Here is a 27,310-nt window from a genome sequence, read left to right as displayed (position 1 = left end):
GCAGAGGCAAAAGTTCTCTTTGCGTCTGGTGTCAGCGCATTGTGAGTCACTCATTATTATAAAATAATATATTTGTATAATATATATAATAATACATATTTGTAATATGTAATAATGACCTACGTTCCTACCCTCACCTATGGTCACGAGCTGTGGGTCGTGACCGAAAGAACAAGATCCAGGATACAAGCGGCCGAAATTAGTCTCCTCCGCAGGGTGTCCGGGCTCTCCCTTAGAGAGAGGGTGAGAAGCTCGGTCATCCGGGAGGATCTCCAGAGTAGAGCCGCTGCTCCTTCACATTGAGAGGAGCCAGATGAGGTGGCTGGGGCATCTGATTCGGATGCCTCCCCGGTGAGGTGTTCCGGGCACGTCCCAACGGGAGGAGACCCCGGGGACGAAACAGGACACGCTGGAGAGACTACATCCTTCGGCTGGCCTGGGAGCGCCTCGGGATCCCCGTGGAAGAGCTGGATGAAGTGGCTGGGGAGAGGGAAGTCTGGGCCTCCCTGCTAAAGCTACTGCCCCCGCGACCCGACCTCGGATAAGCGGTAGAAAATGGATGGATGGATGATTTTCATCCCAGCCACTCCACACTCTGCTGCAAACCGCTCCAGTGAGAGTTGGAGATCACGGCTTGATGAAGCCAACAGAACCACATCATCTGCTAAAAGCAGCGATGCAATACTGAGACCACCTAGCCGGACACCCTCTACGCCGCGGCTGCGCCTTGAAATTCTTGTCCATAAAAGTTATGAACAGAATCGGTGACAAAGGGCATCCTTGGCGGAGTCCAACCCTCACCGGGAACGAGTCCGACTTACTGCCGGATATGCGGACCAAACTGACTCCGGTCGTACAGGGACCGAACACCCAGTATCAGGATGTTCGGGACTCCCCGAGGGACACAGTCGAACGCCTTCTCCAAGTCCACAAAACACACGTAGACTGGTTGGGCGAACTCCCATGCACCCTCGAGGACCCTGCCAAGGGTGTAGAGCTGGTCCACTGTTTCACAGCCAGGACAAAAACCACACTGCTCCTCCTGAATCTGGGACTAAACATCCTGACGGACCCTCCTCTCCAGCACCCCTGAATACACCTTACCAGGGAGGCTGAGGAGTGTGATTTCCCCCTGTAGTTAGAACACACCCTCCGGTCCCCCTTCTTAAAAAGGGGGACCACCACACCAGTCTGCCAATCCAGAGGCACTGTCGCCGATGTCCACGTGATGTTGCAGAGGCGTATCAACCGGGACAGCCCCACAACATCCAGACCCTTTAGGAACTCCGGGCGAATCTCATCCACCCTCGGGGCCTTGCCACTGAGGAGCTTTTTAACCACCTCGGTGACCTCTTATATTTTTAGACTGTGTTAAGGGAGCATTAAAACATGAAAGTGCCACTACATGACATTTTTATTACCACAAAGTGAAAAAAGGTTGTGACCTGAAAAGGGATTTGCGAGAAAGGTGGCCTGCAGACTTGTCTCAATTTCACCAGTTCTGTTAGGATGAATGGGCCAAAATTCCAACCAACTATTGTTGGAAGCTTGTAAAAGGATATCCAAAACGCTTAACCCATGTTTAGGCAGCTCCATTATGACTTGACTTAACTGAATGGAATATAAATGAGTTTCCATCTAACGACTCTAGTGTACAGACAGTGGCCTCTCTCCAAAAAGGACAGTCTCTCCAAGACTGTCCTTTTTGTGTATTCCCAAAATTTTTTACCATCTGTGGTTCTGGGGTCTGCCTCCAACTTGGAGCATAAATAGTTGAGTTTATCCACACCATCTCAGGCTAGTCTGTCCTAACTGAGCTTCGTTGCATGAACTGATGAAACCTGCTCGGATGAGAGGCGAAACATCTACAGAGACAGTCCAGTTGCGATCAAGCCAATGCCCTGACAACAAAGTCATACAGTTTAAAGGCAATAATACCAAATACTAATGAAATATATGTTAAATTCTGACTTTGAAGAAAGTATTTAAAAAAAAATGTCTAAAAAGGTTCTCTCGTTATTCTGGCACTTAGCAAACAGAAATAATTTGGGTAATCCTGATTGACCTATAATAGGAAAAGTTTAGTCTGATTTCATGTCAGACAGTTAGGGCGAAAAAACATTCGTCTTTTTACACTGTATTGCGAATGTAAACTTTTGCTTTCAGCTTTATTTCAATGAAATACATCTTAAAAGATCAGTTTAACTTATTTGATAGCAACTTCACAATTCTTACATCCTTTGAATTTAAACTAACTAAAGCTGCAGTTTGGATGTGAACGGCCTCCCAACCTCGGACTTTTGCTACTGTCTCTCACCCTCATAAATATTTTGCTTGAGGAAGCTCCAAAGGTTCTCAATAGGGTTATGGTCAGGAGAATATAGTGTGCACAACAGGGGTTTCTCACCTTTTATGCATATTGCAGCCAATGACGTAGAGGTATTCCTTGCTGCATGAGATGGTTAATTGTCATGCATGATGATTTTTGTTCCAGACAGCAAGGTTTTCTTTTTGTACGATGGAGGAAAGTGGTGAGTCAGAAACTCTGCCTACTTTTCACTGGTCATTTTCACACTAACGGGTACGATCAGCTCTCTCTTCATGGATCTCGCCCCAAACATGATTCTGCCACCTCCTTGTTGATGTCGCAGTCTTTTTGGGACATGTTGGCCATCCACCAACTATCCACTACTGCATCAGTCTGGGCCATTCAGTGTTATACAGCACTTATCAGTGAACAATCTCATGCCGCTAAGAATTACTCTGCTTCATTGGCTGCTATGGGCATAAAAAGAGAGAAACTCATGGTGTGGCCCAATCATTCCCTGACCTCAACCCTGTTGAGAACCTTTACGCATCGTCAAGCAAAAGATCTATGAGGGTGCAAAGCAGCTCAGATCCAAACTGTACCTCTGGGTTGCTATTTTGACATCCTCCAATGAAATTCAAACAGAAACTCTTAAAGTACTCACAAGCTCAATAGATGTCAGAATTGTTCAGCAGCTATCAAATAAGGTTTCTTATGTTAAAATGTAACTTGACCTGATAAGGTGCTTTTGTTTGGACTAGATTTTGATTTCAGTAAATATGACCTCATAATGCCTTAAATTCAACTCAGCTCTTTTAAAACCTATAGAATGTCCTGAAAGACTGTTGTGTGTAAAAATTTGAAACTGCATTTTAAGTTGTTTTTGTTTTTCCAAGAAATACTTTTATCATTGGGGGGGGGTTTGTTCAAAAACGTTCCAATTAATCTGTAGTAGTTGATAACGTAAATATTATTTGCATTGACTATTTAGGAAAATCTGAGATTTTCCTAAATAGTCAATACATTTGCATTGTAATTTGGAATGCAGTGTAGTTTTCATTTTATAATGGTGTAAAAGCCTATTTTACAGGTGATCAAGTTATAAGTGGCAAGAACCCTGCTGTGTGACAAATCACAATTTTTATTTTGTGTATGTTTTTCAGGGGACTTGGGTCCGGCTGAAGAGTACAGTGCTCGTGTGGACATAGAAGTTGACTCTCCTGGTGCGAGTCATGTGATCAAAAGTATTCCCATCAGAGCTAGGTCTGGAACCGTGAGGGTCCATGCACCAAAGGATCTCCAGGTACTATAATCATGTTGATGGCGGTTTCTAATGACATTCCTGTGCTTCACTTGACTTCCTATTTTTGTGTGTAGCAATACCATACAGCTAGATCTAGTAATATATAGCCACATGAACTGGACGAAAGAGAGTTTACAAAAAGGTTATTAGAGATGCTGGTTTGCTTCCTGGGCTTTGAAGATGCGTGCAGTTTGCATGTTCCCGCTGTGCTTATGTCAGTTTTCTGAGTGTATTTTGGCTTCAGCCCACATTTATACAAACATGCACAAAAATATGCAGGAAAAACTAAAACTTTGTCATTTAACCTCAATCAACAATATAGTTGATGGAGAGATGCTAGTTTAACTGGAAACTGTTGAGGTTCGGTTAGGCACCAACTAGGAATACGCGCACCTGAGGGGTATGCGAGCACATTGCAGGGGCTATTTGTAAACAGGCTTGGACAGGTGCCACGGAAGCCATGTACCGGCGTTAAGTATACAGATTGCATGTATATTTCTAAAAAAATATTTATTATTTTGCAGGATTACATTTTTAATGCAGGGAGAGAGAGGCTGGTTGTTGATTTGAGCACTCGCCCACTTTCTCACTTAGCGGGCCGAGCAACCTTCAGGAATTTAGCACAGCAACTTGTGGGTAAATGGTCACAACACAGCTAAATGGACCGCAGCCATCACGGCCACTGGCTGAATGGCTGTGTTGCATTCCCAACAGCGGCTTGTTTCAATGGTTGGTGACTGGGTCATATTCACTGGAGGACTTATTCATTTTGGATAACATTTACTCAGAAAACTGAACTGTCAGTCATTCGGACTGCTACTGACTTTGCGATATACTGAGGTGATCCAACTGGATTGATCTGTGCTCGACAAGTTAGCATTCTGAATGTAAATATATCGATTTAAATCGTTTTAAAAAGTAATCATTGTATCGATACTAGGAAATAATGGAGCCTATCCCAGCTATCTTCAGGCAGGAGGCGGGATACACCCTGAACTGGTCGCCAGCCAGTCGCATGGCACATAGAAACAAACAACCATTCGCATTCACATTCACACCTACGGGTGATTTAGAGTCTTCAATAAACCTATCACGCATGTTTTTGGGATGTGAGCGGAAACCGGAGTGCCCAGAGAAAACCCACCCTGGCATGGGGATAAGATGCAAACTCCACACAGGCGGGGCCGGGATTTGAACCCCGGTCCCCAGAACTGTGAGGCAGATGTCCTAACAAGTCGTTCACTGTGCCGGCTCGAAACACATTTAATTTTATTTGAATGAGATTCAAATTAAAGGGTCAAGCATTTCAGAAACACATTATCATTAAACAAAACATAACCATAAGGAAATGAATGATTGTTGTTGTTCAGTCATCAGTCATATTTAAAAACACTGTTTCACACATTCTGCCAGGGTATGTAAACTTATGAGCACAACTGTACATATGCAGTCATACGTACCCCTGAAATAGTGGAATGAAAGTGTAGGCGACACCTTTTTTTATAACCACTAGGTAGCGGTGGTATATTACAATGAAAGTGTACACCTTTCTCATAACCTCTTGGTGGTGGTGGAATTTTGAAATGAAAGTGTACAGCTTTTTCATAAACTCTAGATGGCAGCATACATTTTTATAAAGTGTGAAAGTTTTTTTTTTTCCCCCATTTTCCCCTATACCCATGTATAATGTGCACTATTGACTTTTGACAATTTCGTTTGAGAAATTACGGTACTTCATTGTTGGGGTTGCTGTTCCTGCTGTGCACTTTGACTTCTGAGGGGCAGTGTGGTGCACGCAATGAGATACTTGCAGTAACAAAGAAACTAGAAGTCACGATCGAATATTGTTAATATAACTCGTTTTCACAGTTTGAAGAATATATGCCAGAAGGTATTGTTATATTGCCTATTTATATATGGTTCTACAGCGTTTGTGTATCAATATTCACTATTATGAGAGATCTCAGCGCTGCTGATCTAAGCGCTCTCTTATGAGAGATATAAGCGCTGCAAGTTGAATGCTAGTTTTCGTTAGCTCGTCTTTTTTATTCATTGTGTATTAGCTTTGAGCTAGCGATTTTTGTGAACCAAAACAAAGAGAGAATTGAAGTCTGTGATGTATTTGAACATTCAAATAGGTGTTATTCTTTTGTTTTTTTGTGTTTAGTTTTACAGTGAACTTCAACTGGAGTGTCAATAAACGACTTTAAGCGAGCAACATTCACTCTTACTCCTTACTACTACATTAGCACCTTAGCAACCTGTTGTTGTGATCACATGGGTGGTGCATGCCGTCCAGGCAATGCTGGCTAGAAGTGCTGGAGCGGAGCATGTATTGGACTGCTTGTATAAGAGTGGAAAAATCTGAGATTTTAGATCCCGTCCGATCTGATCTGATACTCGATTTTTGCTGACATCGGCCTGATTTACGATCTCAAAGATTGGATCAGGACACTCTTACTTTACATAATTAGGGTCACCAGTCCAGAGCAATAGTGAGTGTGATAAGGAAGTGAAGAAACTGGTCCAAGCAGGTTGAAACTGGTGGAGGAAGTTGTCAGAAGAGTCTGTGCTAGGATGAAGGGCAGAGTTTAATAAGACTGATGAGGCCAGCCATGTTGTACAGGGTAGAGAGCGTGGCACTGAAGAGACAACAGGAAGCAGAGCTGGAGGTGGCGGAATTGAAGATGTTGAGGTTCTCTCTAGGAGTGAGCAGGTTGGATAGGATTAGAAATGTGCTCATCAGAGGGACAGACAAGGTTAGATGTTTTGGAGGCTAAGTTAGAGAGAGCAGACTTCGATCGTTTGGACATGTCCAGAGGAGAGAGAGAGAGTGAGTATATTGGTAGAAGGGTGATGAGGATGGAGCTGCCAGGCAAAAGAGCTAGAGGAAGACCAAAGAGAAGGTTGATTGCTGTAGTGAGGGAAGACATGAGGGCATTTGGTGTCAGAGGAGGATCCAGGAGATTGGATGATCTTTATATTTAATGTCCATAATTAATTTACCCAATTCCCTTACAAAAAAGGACAAGAATCAAAAGAAAATTTCACCTGCACTGTCCGGTATGCACATATTTATTTCACTGTCACACTGGATAAATGTTTGGCTAAAGTTACTGAATCGTTTCAGATCGTATCGTTCGAAATGAACCAATATTGTCTTTGGATCGAATCTGCAGCCATGAATCGTGATACGAATCGAATCGTTACACTCCTAAAGGTAGAATATTATGTGTTTAATTTGAGTTAAAAGAATACAATTCCTGAGAATTAAAAGTTGAAGTTAAGGTCATTAAAATAAGTTTCATTCGGTAATCACTTGCATAAGTTCTACTTTTGGAGAATCATCAACACGTATGAGTGAGGGGTACACATGGAGCACAAATAGTCCAGGGGGTACACAAGACACAAAGGTTGGGAACCACTGATCAAGTGTTAGTGTTAAATGTAATGCATACAGCAAAAAATATAAAGCTCTCAATCACAGTCAAAAGATCATTTGTCCTCGGGAATTATAACAGAAAAGTCTTCAAAGGTTGCACTGTTCAGTGTTATAATGTATTGATGTAATGAAGACCGAATCCTCTGACATTTTTTAAAATGCAAAAATACATGTATTGCTTGTCACTAAACAAGAATCAGTCTCATTGTTAATATATGATTAAGGCAGTTGGACGATTATATTCACGGTGAATAAGAGTCCAGTGCCAGTTGCTTTTCCTTAGGATACATGTAATTTGATTTTACTGAAGGAGTGGTATCAGTGTGCTGTGTTTTGTTACAGACTGTCTGCCTACGTGCTCCACTGGGTAAATCTTGTCAAACGACACTGCCGTTAAAGAATGCAGGAAACATTGACGTGTGGATGAAACTCAAGGTAATTACGATCTTTCACTTCTCTTATTAGGACAGAGCTTTGGATAAGCATCTTAACATTTTGTGCCGTTTTGTGAGAAATATTTTTTTTTTCTTTTTGTGACCGCCCTTCCTAATATTGAAGGTATGCTCTTTTTTGGGGGGTTTCGTATGTGCCCTCTTTCTCTCCTTGTCTTGCTCTTTTTAATAGTGCAATGAAGACTGTTTCTCAGTGAAACCTGATGAGCTGTTCCTCACAGTGGGAGAGGAGCAAGGCATAGTGGTCTCATTTAAGGCGTGGGGCTCCAAGAAATACAAAGCAAGGTATACATATATGTACACACAACTGCCATTTTTAAGAAATGACTTAAACAGGTTTGTATTCCTCAATGCCGGCTTTTTCTATTACAGCCTTCTTACTATCTTGGTGCTGCCGTCAGGCCCCCAGTATGAAGTAAAACTGAATGGAGAGGTTGTCTCAGAAGAATCTGTCACCTCTGCTGCTCCTGTCCTTAGTTCTTGTCTGGGCAGTGATGTTCCGCCGATTCTATCTAACAAGCAGTTTGTGGCCTGGGGAGGTGTCACCTTGGGGCGAGCAGTGTAAGCAGCTTTATGTTGTATTTACAAATATGTGATGACTTAAAATTGAATAATTGGTATCCTGAAATGTAATCATGTCCATACTTTAATACTCATAATAAATTCAAACTTATTTTTCAGTCAGCAGAAACTGGTTCTAAGAAACAATTCATCCAATGGTACTCAGCAGCTTCGGCTACTTATTCGTGGTCAAGACCAGGACTGTTTTCAGGTAAATTGACAGAAATTGTTGTGAAGACTTAATGTTTTCTTTCTGTCTCCAGTATCTTGTTTGAAAGGTGCAACACACCCACCGACAGCGCCCAATCCTTTAGCGTGAACACGCAATTTAGCGCCTCTTGCTTGGGATCTTATTAAATCACGCCCAACGGTGTCTGTATAATTGTCAAATTTATTGTAATCATGTAAATTTAAGACTCTCTCTCAGCTGCAGAGTTTGTTCAGTCCAGAGGAGCGTTTGACCCGGCACGGAGAGCTGTCCATTCGCCCACAAGAGGACGTGACCATCCACCTGCTCTTTGCGCCGACTAGGGTGGCCTGCATGATAGCCAAGTTGGAGATCAAACAGTCTGCGGTCCGGCCATCACAACCAGGGGTCAAATTCACTGTGAGATGGCAGTCTTAGTCATTGCCCATTTTCCATGTTTTGAATCTTTGATTATCAATCCTGCCAAGTTTATCATTACGAAACTTGAGTTATGGTCATATTCTGTTACTGTCTTTGCTCAGATTCCCCTATCAGGCTACGGTGGCACCAGCAATATAATTCTGGAGGACCAGAGAAAGCAGGCGGATGGCTATGTGGTGACAGTGTCAGACATTGCTATTAATCATGTTAGCAAGGTATGCCTGTGTGTAAGAAACACCGGTTCCAGAGCGGCTTTCATTAAAGCTGTAGCCTTCTCGGATGTAATGACTCGGTCAGTTATGGACCCTTTCGTCATCAGCTTAGCACCATCACAGTTTGTTCTCAAAGAAAGAACACAAGAGGTAGGAGAGTGGACACCAGACACTCGGACATTGGAGTTGGGAAAACAAACATGAATGGTAACTGTGCTGTACTGTTTTTTTTGTCCTTTTTTTTCAGGCAATCACATTGCTCATGAAGTCTACCCAAAGAGAACAAACTCTGTGTCAGTCAGACACACCTCTACTGGCTACTGTTGTTCTGTTTTGTGGAGATGAGGTCTCGAGGCAGCAGTACCGGAGGTGAGACCTTCCACAGTTTAGTTTTTACTTTTATTATACTGTGCTGTACTGTTGAAATAAAAGTATTATATTAGCTGGAATATGAAGTGGAAATAGATAACGACACCTAAACTTACCTTGCTTTAATCCTGTGAAAAGTAAAGTCACCAGCATAGAGACATTAATCAGACAATCAAGCAATTCATAAATGCCATATGCGAGTTCCAAGCTAAACGTAATACCAATCCTATCAGTCAGCTCAACTTCTACCTCTGTAGAGGGACCAAAACGTATTGGCACATTCCTGGAAGTGCTTGAAAAGATGTGCGCTGAAGACATATAATATATTAAATAGGTTTCTTAAAAAGCATTAAGTAATTGGGGTATGAGTTACATGTAACTAACATTGCACACTAAAACATTAATTGTAGTTTCCCAAATTAAAATGTTCCATTTAAGGCAACATCATTAGCCATTTACCTATATTGCTTGCTATGTCTGAAGACAATTAGCCTCATTCGTTAACCATGCGTATGCACAAATCTGTGGTTAAATCATGCATAGGCACGGCTGACGCACAGATCTGTGGTTCAACCATATGTTTGTACTTGTTTTTTTTCGTACTCTGAACAAATTTAGAACCTCCTCAGACCTGCTTATGTACAAATAATGCAGGATCAGCTTCGAAAAAATTGTCAAACACCTTTTGTCCAAGATACACAACTATAGTAATTTATAAAAAAAAAAAAACTTTTACCTTAATAAATCAAATCAGAAATGTACTAATGAGTTGCCTGTCCTAAATAACTGTGAAAAGCACACCTCATCTACCCACGTTCTGTTAAAGTGCTCGTATTGTAGAGTATATGCATTGTGTGTGTCCCCCGCCTGCTGCAGCTTTTGTTGTCACTCAACAAACAGTAAATGTGATCAGACTGCTCTGACTAGTTTTTCCAAGGCTTCTGTAATTTTCTAATCCCTACGATAATCTCATTTTTTATATTTCTCTGTGATGTGATGTGAATGTCACATAAATCAAACACTCCACCGCTTATGTGGTTGAATTGTGACGTACCTTCAACCGGCATATGGCTCATATATTTTCTGTTGCTTCCAATGCAAAGTTTATTAATTTATCAACTACAAATGCCTCTTTGATGTTCTGTATTACTACTATGTATCTGCACAGCGTATGCAGTCATTCTCTGCTCTTAAATTGATATTTTTCTATAATGTTTTGTGCTTCTTCTCTAATTTCACTTTGGAATGAATTAAACATGATTAAGATGATTTTTATTTTTTATGTTGTCGGTTTCTGTGTTTTGCAAGCTTTCCGATGATAACAACCTTTAAAGATTATGCTAGGATGAAGATTAAGAAAATTGTCACTTTAAACCTCCGCGCGTTGGTTGAGATCCGTGAGGTGGACACCGTTTTATCGGAAATTAGGGGCGCGGTTTATGCAGATTATAGCTCGCGGGCACAAGATCATCATCTGGAATTAATTCTGATTCACTTACATACGCACGGTGGTGTGAATAAAATTGGCTGGTACGCACATGAATCTGACGGTTACTTGGTTTATATGCTCAATTTGTGCATAGAGAGAGAACATTTATTAAGCAAAGCAAATTTATTTATACAGCGCATTTCATACACAAGGTAAGTCAATGTCCTTTACATGATTAAAATCATTTAAATACAGAAAAACATAAACATTTAAAACAAAGAGGGAAAAAAATCAAAGTACAATTAAGACCGCGTACAGTGCATGAAATATTTAAAAGTGGAAATGCTTAAAAAAAAAAGCATGAGGAAAAGAGTTTTTAACCATAAAACATTCACACTTGGGGCTGACGTCACTTTTGCACACATTTCCATTTGTGTGCAGCCTAATAGCTAAATACTAAATGCTGCTTCACCATGTTTGGTTTGGACTCTGTGCTCCACTATTTGACCTAAGTCTGTCGATCTCAGAGCCCTACTGGGTTTATATTCCATTAGCATTTATTTCATGTATTCAGGACCTAACCCATTTAGTGATTTATAGACCAGTAGCAGAACTTTAAAATCGATTCTAAAGCTGACTGGGAGCCTGTGTAAAGACTTTAGAATTGTGGTAATTCTCTGCCCTCATAATGCTCTGACCTCATTGTTCTAGTAGGAGCCCGAGCTGCAGCATTCTGAATGAGCTGCAGTTGTTTATTGCTCTTTTTGGGGAGTCCAGTCAGAAGACCATTACGATAGTCAAGTCTAATTGCAATAAAAGCATGGATGAGCTTCTTTAAAAATTACAAAGACTTTGTCTGTAGAGGTCATAGTCAATTTGGAGTTTAGTTTTTCTCCACTTGCGCTCTGTTTTCCTACACTTTGATTTAGAGGTCTTTACCATCATTGTGCTCCTCCATGGTGTTCTAGGTCGCCGCCGGTGAAATTATCCAAAAGTTCATCAACTTTCTCAGCATTCGCATTTCGTGGCACAGCTATGGTCTCCATAAACTTGGTGGCGGTACTCATTTATGTACCTTTTTTAATAAACATAGAAGTTGTCTGAACTTTTGTAAGAATCTATAATTCAAAGAATACAAAAAAATTATCAGAAATAGCCACATCCTTAATGTCAACTGATAGAATTTCAACATCCTTAGAGATGACCAGGTCTAAGATGTGACCTTGAGTGTGGGTTGGACTCTTATGTTGAGAGAGGTCAAATGTGTCTGGTATAGTAGAGGGTTCTTTAGATTTTCTTTCCATGTTATTATCAACATAAATGTTAGTCTCCCGTTATGACAAAATAGTTATAGTCAGTACAAATAACTGACAGCAGTTCTGAAAAATCCTCGATAAATGCATCCTATGCATTTATTAGTGAATGAGTCCTAATGTAATAGTGTTAATTAAAAAAAAAAAAAGCTTGTAAGAAGCTACCATATTTAGAGCGCATCGGAATATAAAACGCGCTCACTAAATTTGTAGAAATTATTATTATTTTTTTTTTACATATATTAGCCGCACCAGACTATACGCCGTGGATATATATGTTGTGAATGTAGATATTTACACAGAAAGATTTTGTAAATGTTTATTTACATACATTAATTGTTTCCAAACAGTGCCTGTAACACGGCAGTTAAATGGCTCAAACATAACAGAAAAGTCATTGTTTTTATTCAACCTCCTGCTCACTGAAACAACTGAAGTTGTCGTCTTCAGTGTTGGAGTTGAAGAGCCTCAGAACATCTCTGTCACACACCACTTGTACTTTCCATGAGGGTGTGAAAAATACAACTTATTTTGCGTTCGTGCGTGTCATACTGCGTTTTGCGTTGAGTGCGCCAAAAACTTGCGCCGTCTTCTACACGCAGGAGGCATCTGGGCATGCCCAAACCCTAGTGCATTATAGGAAACGGTCATATTTTAAGCATTTATAGATTATCTATATTTTAGCCGCATCATTGCATAGGCTGCAGGGTTCAGAGCATGGAAAAAGGTAATGGCTTATAGTCCAGAAAATACGGTAGTTTGATCTTTAAAAAGAGACATTGTGCAGCTCTACTTCTGCTGCCCTGCTTTACAGTATGTTGTCGAAGATTGCAAAGACAAAACAAATTTAATATCTGTGTTCCCTCAAACTGTTTTCCTGGTTCTGTTTCAGACTTCTTCAAAGCAAACCAGATGCTGCGCAGAAAGTTCTTGCTGAAAACAGTTTGCTGAAAATCATTGACTTCAATGACAAGTTCCTAGGAGAGGAGATCACTACAGAGCGTAAGACATCTCACAAGGAATAGCAAAAAACGACAAAGAAGAAAATGGTTACAGACCCTTTCCAAAAACCGTGCGTGCGTGCGCTTTGTCAAACTGTCTTCTGTTACTTTCTCATAGCGTTTGACCTGCCTCAGCGACCAAATGAGGCCTACATCTTCTACTGGACACGTTGGTAAAGTGACAGTGTCATTAATAGGAAGCACATATAGCAAGGAGTATGAGCAGAGCGACAGTCCTGAGATGATGCTGACCTCTGCTATACAAGACTTGGTAACAGAAAGGTAATACACTGCTTAAAAATGTCAGCTTTCACATTCATAGTGCATTTACCAAGCCTGTGTAAATCTAAATACCTATGAAACCAAAATCAATTATACAATGGGAGTTAGTTACTTCAGTCAGTTGTTCATTGTATTATTGCAATTCTGGATGTTTGACCAGCCGAACTATTGAAGCTGAATGAACTAATTATTTTTGTGCAACTATGTTAAGTTGTAGATATTCTGTCTTGCTGTTGTGTTCATTGCTAGTGGCATGGTAAATGGTAATGTGTCTTTGGACGTGCTGCCAGTGAAGGGTCCCCAAGGTCCGGCAATTAGAGTGACAGGGTGCTCCTTAAAGGTAACATAAGACCTTCATGGTTTGTTCAGTAATTCTGTCTCATCAGTGGAATTAAGATGCTTTGAACTAAAATCAAAAGATAGACATACATTTTATTTTTTGTTTTAGACCTCAGAGCCAGCAATGAGACATTCTGAGTCGTGGACTGTCCATCCAGAACAGCTTGTCCTCGGAGCTCCAACTATGAGTGAGTGGTATCCAGATTACAAAAACATATTTTGTCTTTTCACATAAAAATAATTCCACAACACAGTGGGATTTTTAAAATACGTACTGGCATTGATATTTCAAATGCTGTAATTATAGATGTTTGTACAGTCAATTATTTTTATTTTTTTGTCATTTTAGATGCTGTAGCTTGCACAAATCATGTCCAGATCAAGAACAATACCTCCAGAGAGTTGAGCTTTGATTTGTCCTGGCCTGCTCATTACCTGACCATTACTCCTCAGCATGGAGTCATCGAGCCACAGTAAGAATAAATGGATTGCCATCTGATTATTTACTTTGATTTTAGAGTAAAATTGTTAAATGTGCATTCTTCATTCTATGTTGAAGTTAAGGTATTTGGTGTCATAAAGCCCTTCGACTCTATTTTAGGCTAGACTGAATTTGTGTCCAACCATGCATTCACAGAATACATTCGGAATACCTTTAAAAATATTCTCAGAAGTAATAATACAAAAATGTGCATTTAAAAAGGTTTTACAACACTTCATTCTTAAAGTAATATAAAAGCAGTATTAAGTATTATTATTAATCATTATATATTCAGTATTATTCTTTACATGGTAGTGTCCAGTACATGTACCTAATGTTGTGGCTGTTGAGCGTATGTGTGTACTGTACTTGCAGCACTAAGGGTAAACTATAGGTGAGTGTCTCAATACTTAAATTTTAGGTGCCACCTGCAGATTTTGATCAGCCCCAACCCTTCCCTCGCAAGCAAATCTGACATGCTCCCTTGGAACGGGACGATATATGTCCTATGTGATGGTCAACAGAAGGTACAGGACTTTAACAAACAATACAAACATGAAGCCATGTCTTATTTTTGAAAAATCTTGTAAAAAGAGAAACGTTTTCTGCAGCTAATCAAGGTCCAGATCCGTCAAGATCTGGTGCTGGATGTTTCCGCTGCTCCAGGAGATGCGACTCTGTCAGCCCTGCCCCCTCAGGCTGCCACCCCTGTGTTGCCTGCGGTCAGAATGACCTCAAAGTCAACGCTGCCCTTGTCACCACTGCAGTTACCTCAAGCTCTGGTCGAGATCCCCAACAAAAACATCATCTTCTCCGACACACCTTCAGGAGAAACATCAGGTTGGGTTTCCACTGTCCTAAAATTTAGCTCAGCATTAATATGTTGGATGAAGTATGAACACTCCTGCAATCCATGTTCTGCACGACATTTTATTTAATTTATACTTTGCCAATAGCTCATATTGCATTTCTCTTGCTGCACTCTAGAGACACATTTGGAGGTGGAGAATGGAGAAATGGATGTTAGGTGGTACATATCATCATTTGCTCCTCCCTACGTTAAGGTGAAATATTTTTTTATACCGAAACTCTATTTTCCCCCCTCTTCACAGTTTTAATTTTGTTTTCTTCTATTCTGTCCTATTTTGTCAAAGTCAAATGCCCCAAATGACGGAGAAAATATGCCTTTGAAATCAAACAAAATTTTGCTCAGTATGACATGAACAATACTATGAATAAAATAGCCATCCATTTTCCGAACCGCATATCCTCAATAGGGTCGCGGGCGTGCTGGAGCCCATCCCAGCTGACTCTGGGCGAGAGGTGGGATACACTCCGAACTGGTTGCCAGGCAATTGCAGGGCACATATAAACAAACAACCACACTCACATTCATACCTACGGGCAATTCAGTCTTCAATTAACCTACCATGCATGTTTTGGGGATGTGGGAGGACACCAGAGTACCCGGAGAAAACCCACACAGACACTGGGAGAACATGCAAACTCCTCACAGGCGAGGCCGGATTTGAGCCCGGGTCCTCAGAACTGTAAGGCAGATGTGCTAGCTAGTCTTACACCGTGCCGCCTGAATAAAATATCCTTTACAAAATTAACTTAATTAATCAGTTGCTCACATTAATAGCAGAGGTGGGACTCAAGTCATGTGACTTGGACTCGAGTTGACTGAGGTCGCTGAGTTTGACTTGCGACTTGCTTGGCTAAAATGTATGAAAGACTATACTCGGGCTCCGTCTGCACTGACATGCGTTTCAGTGTAACTGGCGAGAGTGTGGATATTTGAAAGGAGGCTCGCTGGCTCCACTCATTTGAACGTATCCAGCGTGTACATACGTTCGCGCACATTCTTGTCACAAGTTTTGCTTTTTATTCCAGGATTTGTTTTGTTTCTGCATTCCATCCACACAGAGCCGGCGTTTGGGGAACCCGAATCATATCAGTTTTTTAAACCAGGACCCAGAGTGGACGAATCTCAAAATCCATATTTCTTTCCAAGTGTTAAAAATCTCTGGCACGAGGCCGATTCGATACATGTCTAGATACACAGGTAGCGATTCAATTTACAGGCAGAATGATTCAATATAATTCGATTCAATATGGGAGCGATACGATTCTCGATTCTATTTGGTGCAGGAAATTTTTTTTAGCACGTGCTAATCATAAAAAAACCTTGACCCAATTCTATAAAATGACATTTGTCTAACCTTATTTTCAAATGTACAGTAAAAGACCACATAACCCTGAGCATTGTTGCTTTTTGCGACTGTAAAAAAAAAAGATATATTCTTTTATTTAAATACATTATTGAAATAGACCACAACAATTAATTTTGAAGATTTTCTCTCCACAAACAATATTTAAAGAGCCATGGGAGGGGTCTCGCACACCGTGCTATTCAAGCTAGAACCGCCACTGCACACACGCACTGCTTTTATTTTTTTATTTTTGAATTCAGTAATGTATTTATTTTTTGCTGGGTGCTGACTGACATTTTGAACTTTTGAGTCGTGATGACTAGCTTAGTTCAACTGCCGATTGTTGTCTCAGTTTCAGGACATACCTGGCTTTTTGTCCTCTCGTTAATTTATTTTTACGGTTGCACAGTACCAACTTGAACGTACTAAGTGGACCGCGAGGACTCGAGAAGAAGCATTAGTTTGCTGAATTACAGCCCAAGAAAATTGCAGAGATGTACCTACCTTTGCCATATTGTCTGCATGTTTACAATCTGCGGTGCACATTTCTCCGCCGGCCCCAGTGTCGACAGCGGACTTGAAATAAGGTACGTGACGTCGCATTCAATGTTTACAACTCCTGGTGGAACGCTACTTTGCTATCACCGTGACCATGGATTTAGCTTAACTACTGATGAGCTTTTTGATGTTGAAATAGTGATGCTACGGAGAAATGTAGTGAAGCTAGTTGTCTCACTAGTATCTAGCACTGCTGCGTTTGGTTGTAAACATAACGTTACCTGCGGAGTCACAGCGCGAGACCTCTTGTGCTTGTTTTACAAGATGAAAACCATAAAGCCTCAGTCAACCGATTCCTAGCCTCGCGATATCCGGTCCGCAGCCCTACAACCGACTTATCTAAGGATTACTGGGGGATTTTGTATCGATAATGGAGTCTGCTTCTGATACAGTCGTATCTCTCGCCTTTACGAACTGATATCCGGTCGCATCAGTTTATCGTTCCCAACCCTATTAAAAATCGCTTGTTCTTTTTGACGATGCAATTTTAATTGCTTAACATACATACCGATTTTTGGGTTTCCTGAAAAGTGGTGGTTTTGGAGGTAGGAGGATTCTACCAGACACCAGCGATATTTAAATTGCAGCTTATAGCACCAGCAAGCAGCTGCTCTTATCAACCATCGTTAGCAAAACATTGGTAACAGTATACCATGGATTAAAATCCTGCAAGATCGCTCTGCTCAAGAAGGCCTCTCCAAAGTTTGCCAATGAACACTTGAATGATTCTGAGACTGATTGAGAGAAGGTGATGTGGTCAGATGAGATCAAAATCGAGCTGTTTGGAACAACTCGCCGTGTTTGGAGGAAAGAGGAATTCAGACTATGACCCCAAGAACACCATCCCCACAGTCAAGCATGGAGGTGGAAGCATAATGCTTTGGGGATGCTTCTCTGCAAAGAGTACTGGTCAACTTCACCGAAATATGGTTGGAGCCTTGTACCATGAAATCCTGGGTGAAAAGCTCCTTCTCTCAGCCAGAAAAACTTAAATGGATGCGTCCAGCACAATAATGACCCAAAGCACACAGCAAAGCGCACAGCCACGGAAATGAACAAGTGGCTACAGAAGCAGCAGCACAATAAGGTCATATAGAGGCGTAGCCAGTCTCCAGACCTAAATCACATAGAAATCTGTGGAGGGAGCAGATGCATCGAGTTACCAAAACACAGCCTCCAAACCTTTGGAGAGGATCTGCAAAGAGTAGTCATGTTTTGATAGGTGGTCAAATACGTACTTAATGTATTTTAAAATAATTAAAATATTTCATTTGATGTGATTTTCTAGATTTTATTTTTGATATTCTGTCTCTCGTTGTTAAAATACACCTACCATTAAAATTATACACTGTCTTAGTCAGTGGGTAAAGTTACAAAATCCGTAAACGCTTCTTCATTTGGCAGTCTAGTGGAGGAGTCTTGGTTTGGTGGTTGCCAGGAGAACGGTATTTGTCTGACTGCATTGTGCCAGGAGTAATGTTTGGTTGAGGGGGGATTATGGGGTTGTTGGGGTTGTTTTTTTCAGGAGCTGGCTTTGGCCCCTTAGTTCCAGTAAAGTAAGTCTGAATGCTTGGACCGTTCCATTCTCCCAATTTTGTGGAAACAGTTTGGAGCTGGCCCCTTCCTCTTCCAACATGACATCAGTGCACAAAGCAAGGTCCATAAAGACCTGGTATGGATGTACTTGACTGGCCTGCACAGAGTCCTGACCTCAACCCGATGGAACACCTTTGAGATGAATTAGAAACCTGTAGATTAGGAAAAGGATGTCACTTAAATTCACATGTGAGTCAAGGCAGGTGAGCAAATACTATTGGCAATATAGTGTATATTTGGGAAACCGGTTGGAGCCAAAAACAACATACACGTGGATATAATTGTTGGTACCCCTCTGTTAAGAAAAACAAACAGTGGTCACAGAAATAATTTCAATTTGACAAAACTAATAATAAATAAAAATCCAATGAAAATTATCCAATGAAAGTCAGACATTGCTTTTTAATCGTGGGTCAACAGAATTATTTAAAACTCATGAAACAGGCCTTGAAAAAAATTATAGTACCCCTAGAAAAGATGGAAAATAATTTGACCATAGGGATATTTTCAAACAAGGCGAATCCTCTAATTAGCGTCACAGGTGTCAATCATTTTAATCATTCAGTCAGTCTATTTAAATGGTGACAAGTAATCACTGCTGTTTGGTGACATGGTGTGTGTTACACTGAACATGGACCATAGGAAGCGAAGGAGAGTTGTCTCAGGAGATTAGAAAGAAAATTACAGATAAGCATGTTAAAAGTCAAGGCTATATCACCATCTCCAAGCAGCTTGATGTTCCTGTGACTACAGTTGCACATACAGTATTATTCCGAATTTTAAAATCCACGGGACTTTAGCTAACCTCACTGGACGTGACCACGGGAGGAAAATTGATAACGAATTGAAGAGACGGATAATATGAACAACCTTCAAAGAAATTAAAGGTGAACTCCAAAGTCAAGGTTCATCAATGTCAGATTGCACCATCCGTCGTCGTTTGAGCCAAAGTGGACTTCATGGGAGACGACCAAGGAGCACACTGTGAAACATAGAGGAGGCTCATCTCTCTGACCTGCTGAGAGATGCAGAAATCTCGCTGCAAATTACAAAAGAGCCAAGGCCAAAGAGCAGTCAAAAGACACCAGAAACTAAATTGTAGACCTGGACCAGGCTGCGAAGACTGAATCTGCAATAGGTAAGCAGCTTGGTGTGAAGAAATCAACTGTGGGAGCAATCATTAGAAAATGGAAGACATCCAAGACCACTGATAATCTCCCTCAATCTGGGGCTCCACGCAAGATCTCATCCCGTTGGGTCAAAATGATCACAAGAACGGTGAACAAAAATCCCAGAACCACACGGGGGGGACCTTGTGAATGACCTGCTGAGAGCTCGGACCAAAGTAACAAAGGCTACCATCAGTAACGCACTACGCCGCCAGGGACTCAAATCGTGCAGGCCAGATGTGTACCCCTGCTTAAGCCAGTACATGTCCAGGCCTGTCTGAAGTTTGCTAGAGAGCATTTGGATGATCCAGAAGAGGATTGGGAGAATGCCATATGGTCAGATGAAACCAAAAGAGAACATTTTGGTAAAAGCTCAACTTGTCGTGTGTAGCATATATTGGCTTTTGCATGAAACATATTTTATTTGAGAAATTAATTCGTCGAAGTTGAACGTCTGCGTTCACTTACGGTCCAATTTACGTTTTAACATTAAAATCAAACTATTTTCTCGAAAAGGGGATCCAAGTCTCTTTTTACATGTGTAAAACTTGAGGAAAAAGTGACAAAAAAACCTCTGTCTCAAAATTTTAACGATGCTACATTTTAGCATCGTTAAAAATCCTAGATTCCAGAGCCTTAATTATTAAACACAAAACACACAATACACATCAAAAAGTAGACTTTTATAGAATATTAAATGAAATCTACAAGGGATTTATATATAGGGAAACACACAAAGGGGTCTAACTACAGAAAGAAAATAACACTAATAATGGTGAAAGAAAAATAGGTGTACGAAAAGGGAAATAGAACATTGTGTGTTGCGGGGCTAAAGTTGAAAATGTGAGCGTTTAATGCGTTGAGTCAAAGCGAGAGCACAGTTGGGATTTTGTGTGAAGAGAGTAATTTCCCCAAAACTATTAGGCACTAATATTGTACATTCCAGCAACGCTTGTTGTGGTGTACTCACGACCGTAGATCAGAAAAAAAATCGGAAAACAGCAGGTCTAGTTGAGGAAGAAAACTGATGCTGGAAAAAAACCCAAAAGAGGCAGAAGAAGAAAAATGGAAGTTGTTCGTCATGCTTCGTTGGGAGAATATGACCATCCCTCTCCCTGCCGGTTTTCGGGATCCGTTAACAAGTTCAGAGAACTCACATTTGGCTGGCAGCGTGTCTGGTACCTCAGCAGCAACTGTTCTTGGCAGCGGTGATCCACGGAGGCTTGGAAGCTGGGTGTCCTTTGCCAAGCGGGGAGGGGCAGCACGGCGCCACCTAGAGGAAAAACCAAGCGAGCCAGAAGAGGCGGGAGTCAAAGGTTACATGTTGTGGACATGACGTCCACAATTTCCCAAAACAATTTGAAATGTGGACTCGTCGGACCACAGAACTGGGTGTTGTTTATAAATGGCTTTTGCTTTGCATCGTAGAGTTTCAAGTTGCACTTACGGATGTAGCGCCGAACTGTATTTACTGACATTGGTTTTCTGAAGTGTTCCTGAGCCCATGTGGTGATATCCTTTACACATTGATGTTAGTTTTTGATGCAGTGCCGCCTCAGGGATCGAAGGTCACGGGAATTCAATGTTGGTTTTCGGCCTTGCCGCTTACATGCAGTGATTTCTCCAGATTCTCTGAACCTTTTGATGATATTATGGACCGTAGATGATGTAATCCCTAAATTCCTTGCAATTGTACGTTGAGGAACGTTGTCCTTAAACGTCTCGACTATTTTCTAACATACTTGTTCACAATGAGGTGAACCTCGCCCTATCTTTGCTTGTGAATGACTGAGCAATTCAGAGAAGCTTTTATACCCAATCATGGCACCTACGTGTTCCCAATTAACCTGTACACCTGTGGGATGTTCCAAACAGGTGTGTGATGAGCATTCCTCAACTTTCTCAGTCTTTTTTGGCACCTGTCCCAGATTTTTTGGAACTGTGTTGCAGCCATCAAATTCTAAGTTAATGATTATTTGCTGAAAGCAAAATTTATCAGTTTGAACATTAAATATCTTGTCTTGTAGTGTATTAAATTAAATATAGGTTGAACATGATTTGCAAATCATTGTATTCGGTTTTTATTTGTTTAACACAAGGTCCCAACCTCATTGGAATTGGGGTTGTAGAACAAAAACCTACAGAGAGGCTGCATTCTGCCATTATGGCCCCCGCCTTTGGAACCGCCTGCCAGAGAGTATCAGGAATGCAGAGACTGTTGATGCTTTTAAAAGGAGGCTCAAGACTCACCTGTTTGGTTTAGCTTTTAACAAATTTATTATTTATTTAGTTTTTAGCAGTTTTTTTCAACTATTCATTTAGACAATTGTGTATCTACTCATTTGTTTATTAATTTATCTTATTTTTTATTTTAATCATTTATCTATTTTTTTATCCTATTTCACTGCATCTCTTATTGTCCTTTAGTTTTTATCATGTCTTTATTGTCTTCATACATGCAAATCAGTCACAATTCGGTGGGGGGGGGGGCTCGCTGTCACTGATGTCATAGACTTTCGTACTCCTTGAACGCTAGCAGCCAGATCCATTCCACACATCCACCATCCACACACAGACGGACTAATATGCGGCCTGAGCTTCTGCCTGTGCGCCTGAAGTCACAGGAGTTGACGAGACCAGAAAAAAACTTCTGCTGTTAATAAGTCATGGTACTTTTACTCCGTTACTATGGTCTAAATGTCGCTCGCTACTTTTATTGATCAATTATTGCTTATTTATCAACTATTTCGTGCGCGAGACTACGACTTCCGCATCAGGCGCTGTTTACATCATCCTGTTTAACCGCAAGTGATTAAGTCTAGTTCACCAATCAAACGACACAAGAAAGTCACATGACCTCACACCAACGTCTTCCATTGGGCCTCCCGGACATGGGTATTCACACTAGATAAGCATGCCCTGCTGATCGTCGTGTGTACGTGGAGGTCATGTTGGAAAAGTTCATCGTTACCATGAAGGCAACGGCGGCCTACTCTTGTTTACATTTAGACGAACAAAAATAACAGCTTTCATGTATTGTAGTATTTGTCTGGCACTGTCTGCCCAAATGTCGATATTTCAGATCACTTATAATTTGAGAAAACACCGTGCAGTAAATTGCAGGGTTTTTTTTTTTGTAGTTTTGACTGTGCATACTCACACACAGCAACATCAGAATTTGTACATTCACATTGTATTTTATTTTATTTTATTTTTTTAATTGATGTTCATGCTGTGGTTAAAAAATAAATCAGAGGTTACTCAGTATTTGAGTAATAATTTCACTGTGTACTTTTTACTCAAGTAATTATTTGGAGGACTAATATTTACTTGAGTCACATTATTGTCAAGTAACGGTACTCTTACTTGAGGACAATGTTTGGCTACTCTACCCACCTCTGGAGCGGACATCCTCTATTGCTACTCTTACGTTTAAGCAACGTTTTTGCTCACGAGATCAGCCATTGTGGTATTTGTTGTGCAGGTCTTTTGTATTTTTGCATTGAGGTGCTGCAGGTCGGGGCCCTGGTTGTGGTCCCAAGTGGAACCGTGAAGCACACGGAACATCGGCGACCAGAGCTGATCCGCTAGTACATTGCTTAATTTATGTTAAAATAAAAAAGTAAAAAATCTCTGCGGGGGCTCGGGGAGATCCCCCCCCAGACACCCCCTAAAATAGATTTGTTTTTTGTCACCTTTTTCATGCCTTTGGTGTTTGCCTGTCTGTGTCTTTAGTGTCTCTATTATTAAGATTTACTCCATTGTCTCCTCAATGGGAGCCTCCCCTCACCCCCCACAAACTACCCCGGTCGTGGTGGGCTCTGTGGCTGCGGGCTATGGCACCTCTCGGTGTGGAGGGCTCCCACACAATTGTCTTTCCTTGCCCAGGATCCTCAGTACCTCTATACTACTCGTCAATAGGTGCTGCGTTTGTGTGTGTGCACGAGCATGTAGAATATGGTCGTATGGCTGTGATTGCATTTATACGTGGGGATGGGAGGAGTGGGTTTTTGTATATTTTCAGCTATTTTAGTTGTCTGTTTTTATCTCTGTTAAGCACTTGGGTTGCATTTTTCATGTATGAAAAGTGCTGTATAAATAAAATTTGATTGATTGCCAGTCAACCGGCGTCTTTGAACACATGCTTCTACTGTATCCCTTGTCCGACGACCAATATTTTACAATGCCTTCTAGTACTATGAGTTCAACTGTTTCTTTTGATTTTACTTCAGATTGGGGATCTCTCGATATGTAGTGTATTTCCTCTTCCCCCCTCCTCCCCATTTAATATTGTAGTTGTCTTGACCATGGTCAAAAGCAGTGATTCAGACTTTCTTTCCTCAGGGAGTTGATAACAGTTGTGATGTATACCGGGCCACCTACACAGCTTTCAGGTGTTCGAGGGTCTCAGGCACTTTGGGAGCCCATGAGAAGATGCAGGTAATTACCATAACAGTATGTCATGAAGTTACATAGCTTATTACAACACCTCAAAATTTCTTTCCTTTTTTTTTTTTTTTTTTTTTTAAATGTTTGTTTTTTGATAGTTTCTATTATTGCCATTGTTAGGTTTACGTATGCAAAGAATTTGAACAAAGGCATATTTCTTAAGCATTTTAGGGGACTGGCATATCGTTAACCTCATAAGTGTAATTGTCTTTTTTTTTTTTTTTTTTAACTTACTGTTCCAATATCAATAGAAAATACCAAGACATACGGCCACAAGTCAGATGGCACAACCACAAAGTTGATCGAACTGTGACCTAGGGTGTCCTGGTGCCAAGTGCACGTGTAAACACCCTTATGCTTGAACATGGTGTTCGTTATGGACAAGCCATGCTGAGCAGAGAAGTCCAAAAACAGAACACCACTCGGGTTCTGATCGGGGGGGCCCTTCCTCCCAGTCACGCCCCTCCAGGTCTCACTGTCTCACCTCATAAAGCAGTTTAACTTAATTATTCCTCAACATATCTGCTCGACCCTTTCGTTCCTCTTTTCCGATTGTCTGACAAGTTTCACAAAAATATTCACCAAAATGCTCTAAGGGCTGAGATTCCCAGAGGGGTTCTCAAAGTCGACGTGTCAAAATTACTGTGACATTTCATACAGCCTCACCTTGCCCTAAAAACTCAACTTTGGTTTTCAAGTGAGCAAATGTATTGGAACAGACATTTAATTAATTTAGTGAATAACATTTAATATTTTGTGGCATAACCCTTACTGCAGGGTCTTTTCCAGAATAAGTCAGACCCCTATGGAGATCATTTGGGATTTTTGATCCCTGTAATAACAAGGGACAGATAGTTGGTCAAAGAAATATGGCACAAAAAAGTAGAACTACAAACTTAGTGAGGAGAAAATGTGTATCTATCAAACCATTGTCTCCAGTTATCTCTGCGAGACTAGCTCTTTTCCACATCAGGTCAGGTAAATCAATGTTGATTAATTACATCATTACAACCTATGAGCTGGACTTTTTGTTACGAAATAAAATGTGTTTAACAGAAAGTAGCTGTAATACAATTTTAAATGAGGCAACGCCAGCAAAGTTTAGCTGTATGAAAGAGTATCGAATAGGGGGAAAAGGCTGTGGTGTTGCTGTTATTTTTAAGTTATTTCAGTGTAAAGAAATTATACTGGGTGATTTTAACTCTTTTGAATATCTCTGTTTTTTTAGTTAAAGGTGACCCAAAGGTCTTAATAATTTATAGGCCTCCAAGATACAATAGAAACTTTATGGAGGACTTTTCAGAACTTCTGTCAGTTATTTGTACTGACTCCAACTATTTTGTCATAACGGGAGACTTTAACATTCATGTTGACAATAACATGGAAAAAAGATCGAAAGAACTCTCTGCTATACTAGACACATTTGACCTCTATCAACATATCAAGAGTCCAATCCAGACTCAAGGTCACATCTTTGACCTGGTCATCTCTAAGGATGTTGAAATTCTATCAATTGACATTTAAGGATATGGCTATTTCTGACCATTTTTGTGTATTCTTTGAATTACAGATCCTTCCAAAAGTTCAGACGATCTCTGTCTATTAAGAAAATGTACATACATGAGAGTAGCGCCACTAAGTTTATGGAGGACCATTCCTGTGCCACAAACTGGGAATGCTGAGACAGTTGATGAGCTTTTGGATAATTTCACCTGTAAAATCTCAAATGTCATGAATGCTGTCACTCCTATTAAAACTAAGACAATCTTGAGGCGACCTAGAACACCGTGGAGGAGCACAATGATGGTTAAGACCTCTAAAGCAAAGTGTAGGAAAGCAAAACGTAATTGGAGAAAAACTAAACTCCAAATTGACTATGACCTCTACAGACAAAGTCTTTGTAATTTTAACCAAGAGTTAGTCAGGGCGAGACAGCAACACTTCTCGTGAAATCATCAGTAAGAACTTCCACAACTTGTACTTTGTTTGCTGTGGTTGACAAGCTCACAACCCCCCCAATGAGATGGCTCCAGAACTCCTAACAGCAGATCAATGCAATTAGTTTTCTCTTTATTTTCATGAAAAAATACAATCCATCAGGTTAAATATTAGAACAAATCAGCAAAATGATGAAATTATCCAATATCTGAAGCCACCCAGGAAAAACTCCATGACAGATACAGTTGACCAGAAAACTGTTCAGCTGCTGAAACCATCAATGAGCTGTCTTGACTCAATACTAGCTGACTTTTTCAAAGCTTTTCAAAGTCTTCTTGTTGCATGATAAAACTTCTCCCGATTATATTGGATGCAGACAATGACCCAAAACACACTGCCAACTCAACAAAGGACTTCATCAGGGGGAAAAAGTGGAAGGTCCTAGACTGGCCAAGTCAATTACTGGACCTTAACCAAATAGAGCATGCATTTTACCTCCTGAAAAGGAGACTGATGGGAGAAAGAAAAAATGAAAGAGGCGGCAGTAAAGGCCTGGAAAAGCGTTTCAAATGAAGAATGCAATACTTTGGTGAAGTCAGTGGGTCACAGGCTTGATGCAGTTATTGCAAGTAAGGGTTATGGCAGCTAATATTAAATGTTATTCACTTTAAGTTAATTTAATCATGTCTGTTTCAATACCTTGGCTCACTTGAAAAGTGGGTGGCTTCAAACAATAGGTCCTCTGTCCTGAATTGTTTAACACATCTAGATGTACAGTAAATGCCATGAAATAAAAGCTAGAATCCTGAGCTTTTGTCTCATATTCATGTTTTGATCTGAAACACAAATGTTTTCAGCATACAATAAATAAACAAAGGAATAGACTTTACCGTTCCAATAATTTTGGAGGGTACTGTATATCTATAAATTCCACAAAGATGGTGGGCAGTTGTCACATTGCTAGTTCAAGTATGACTTTGGCAACTATGCTACAGTATATGGATTATAACATGCTTGTTCTTAATGTCTTATTTATTCTGGTTCACTTGCAGGTGCCCATTATATTCCTGCCCAGGGACCGAGGTGACTATGCTCAGTTTTGGGATTTGGAGTGCCACCCCTTGTCTGAGCCCTTGCAGAAATATAGGATCCGCTTTCAACTATGTGGCACGGTGATTGCTTATCAATTTGTAATCCGGATCATATTTTGAAGGTTCCCCTCCCCCCCCCCCGCTTTCAGTTACATTGAAAATATTATGTTATT

The 27,310-nt window shown here is 40.7% G+C and overlaps 1 protein-coding gene across 1 annotated transcript in view; it reads left to right on the top strand.

Annotated features, from left to right (window-relative positions):
• cep192 (centrosomal protein 192) overlaps positions 1–27,310 on the top strand; it is a 72,754-nt gene that overhangs the window by 29,796 nt on the left and 15,648 nt on the right. The window contains 19 exon segments of the mRNA XM_061673701.1: positions 3,472–3,611; positions 7,396–7,488; positions 7,678–7,790; positions 7,878–8,066; positions 8,187–8,277; positions 8,494–8,673; positions 8,796–9,056; positions 9,154–9,275; positions 12,910–13,019; positions 13,137–13,180; positions 13,182–13,300; positions 13,550–13,640; positions 13,749–13,827; positions 13,989–14,112; positions 14,542–14,647; positions 14,732–14,960; positions 15,108–15,184; positions 24,004–24,099; positions 27,099–27,218. Of these exon segments, the coding sequence (XP_061529685.1) occupies positions 3,472–3,611; positions 7,396–7,488; positions 7,678–7,790; positions 7,878–8,066; positions 8,187–8,277; positions 8,494–8,673; positions 8,796–9,056; positions 9,154–9,275; positions 12,910–13,019; positions 13,137–13,180; positions 13,182–13,300; positions 13,550–13,640; positions 13,749–13,827; positions 13,989–14,112; positions 14,542–14,647; positions 14,732–14,960; positions 15,108–15,184; positions 24,004–24,099; positions 27,099–27,218 (2,384 nt within the window).

The sequence above is a fragment of the Phycodurus eques genome, chromosome 4, assembly GCF_024500275.1.
Source record: "Phycodurus eques isolate BA_2022a chromosome 4, UOR_Pequ_1.1, whole genome shotgun sequence".
Lineage (NCBI taxonomy): Eukaryota > Metazoa > Chordata > Actinopteri > Syngnathiformes > Syngnathidae > Phycodurus > Phycodurus eques.
The sequence above is the reverse complement of the archived record's forward strand: the minus strand, read 5'-3'. Positions and strand labels throughout refer to the sequence as shown.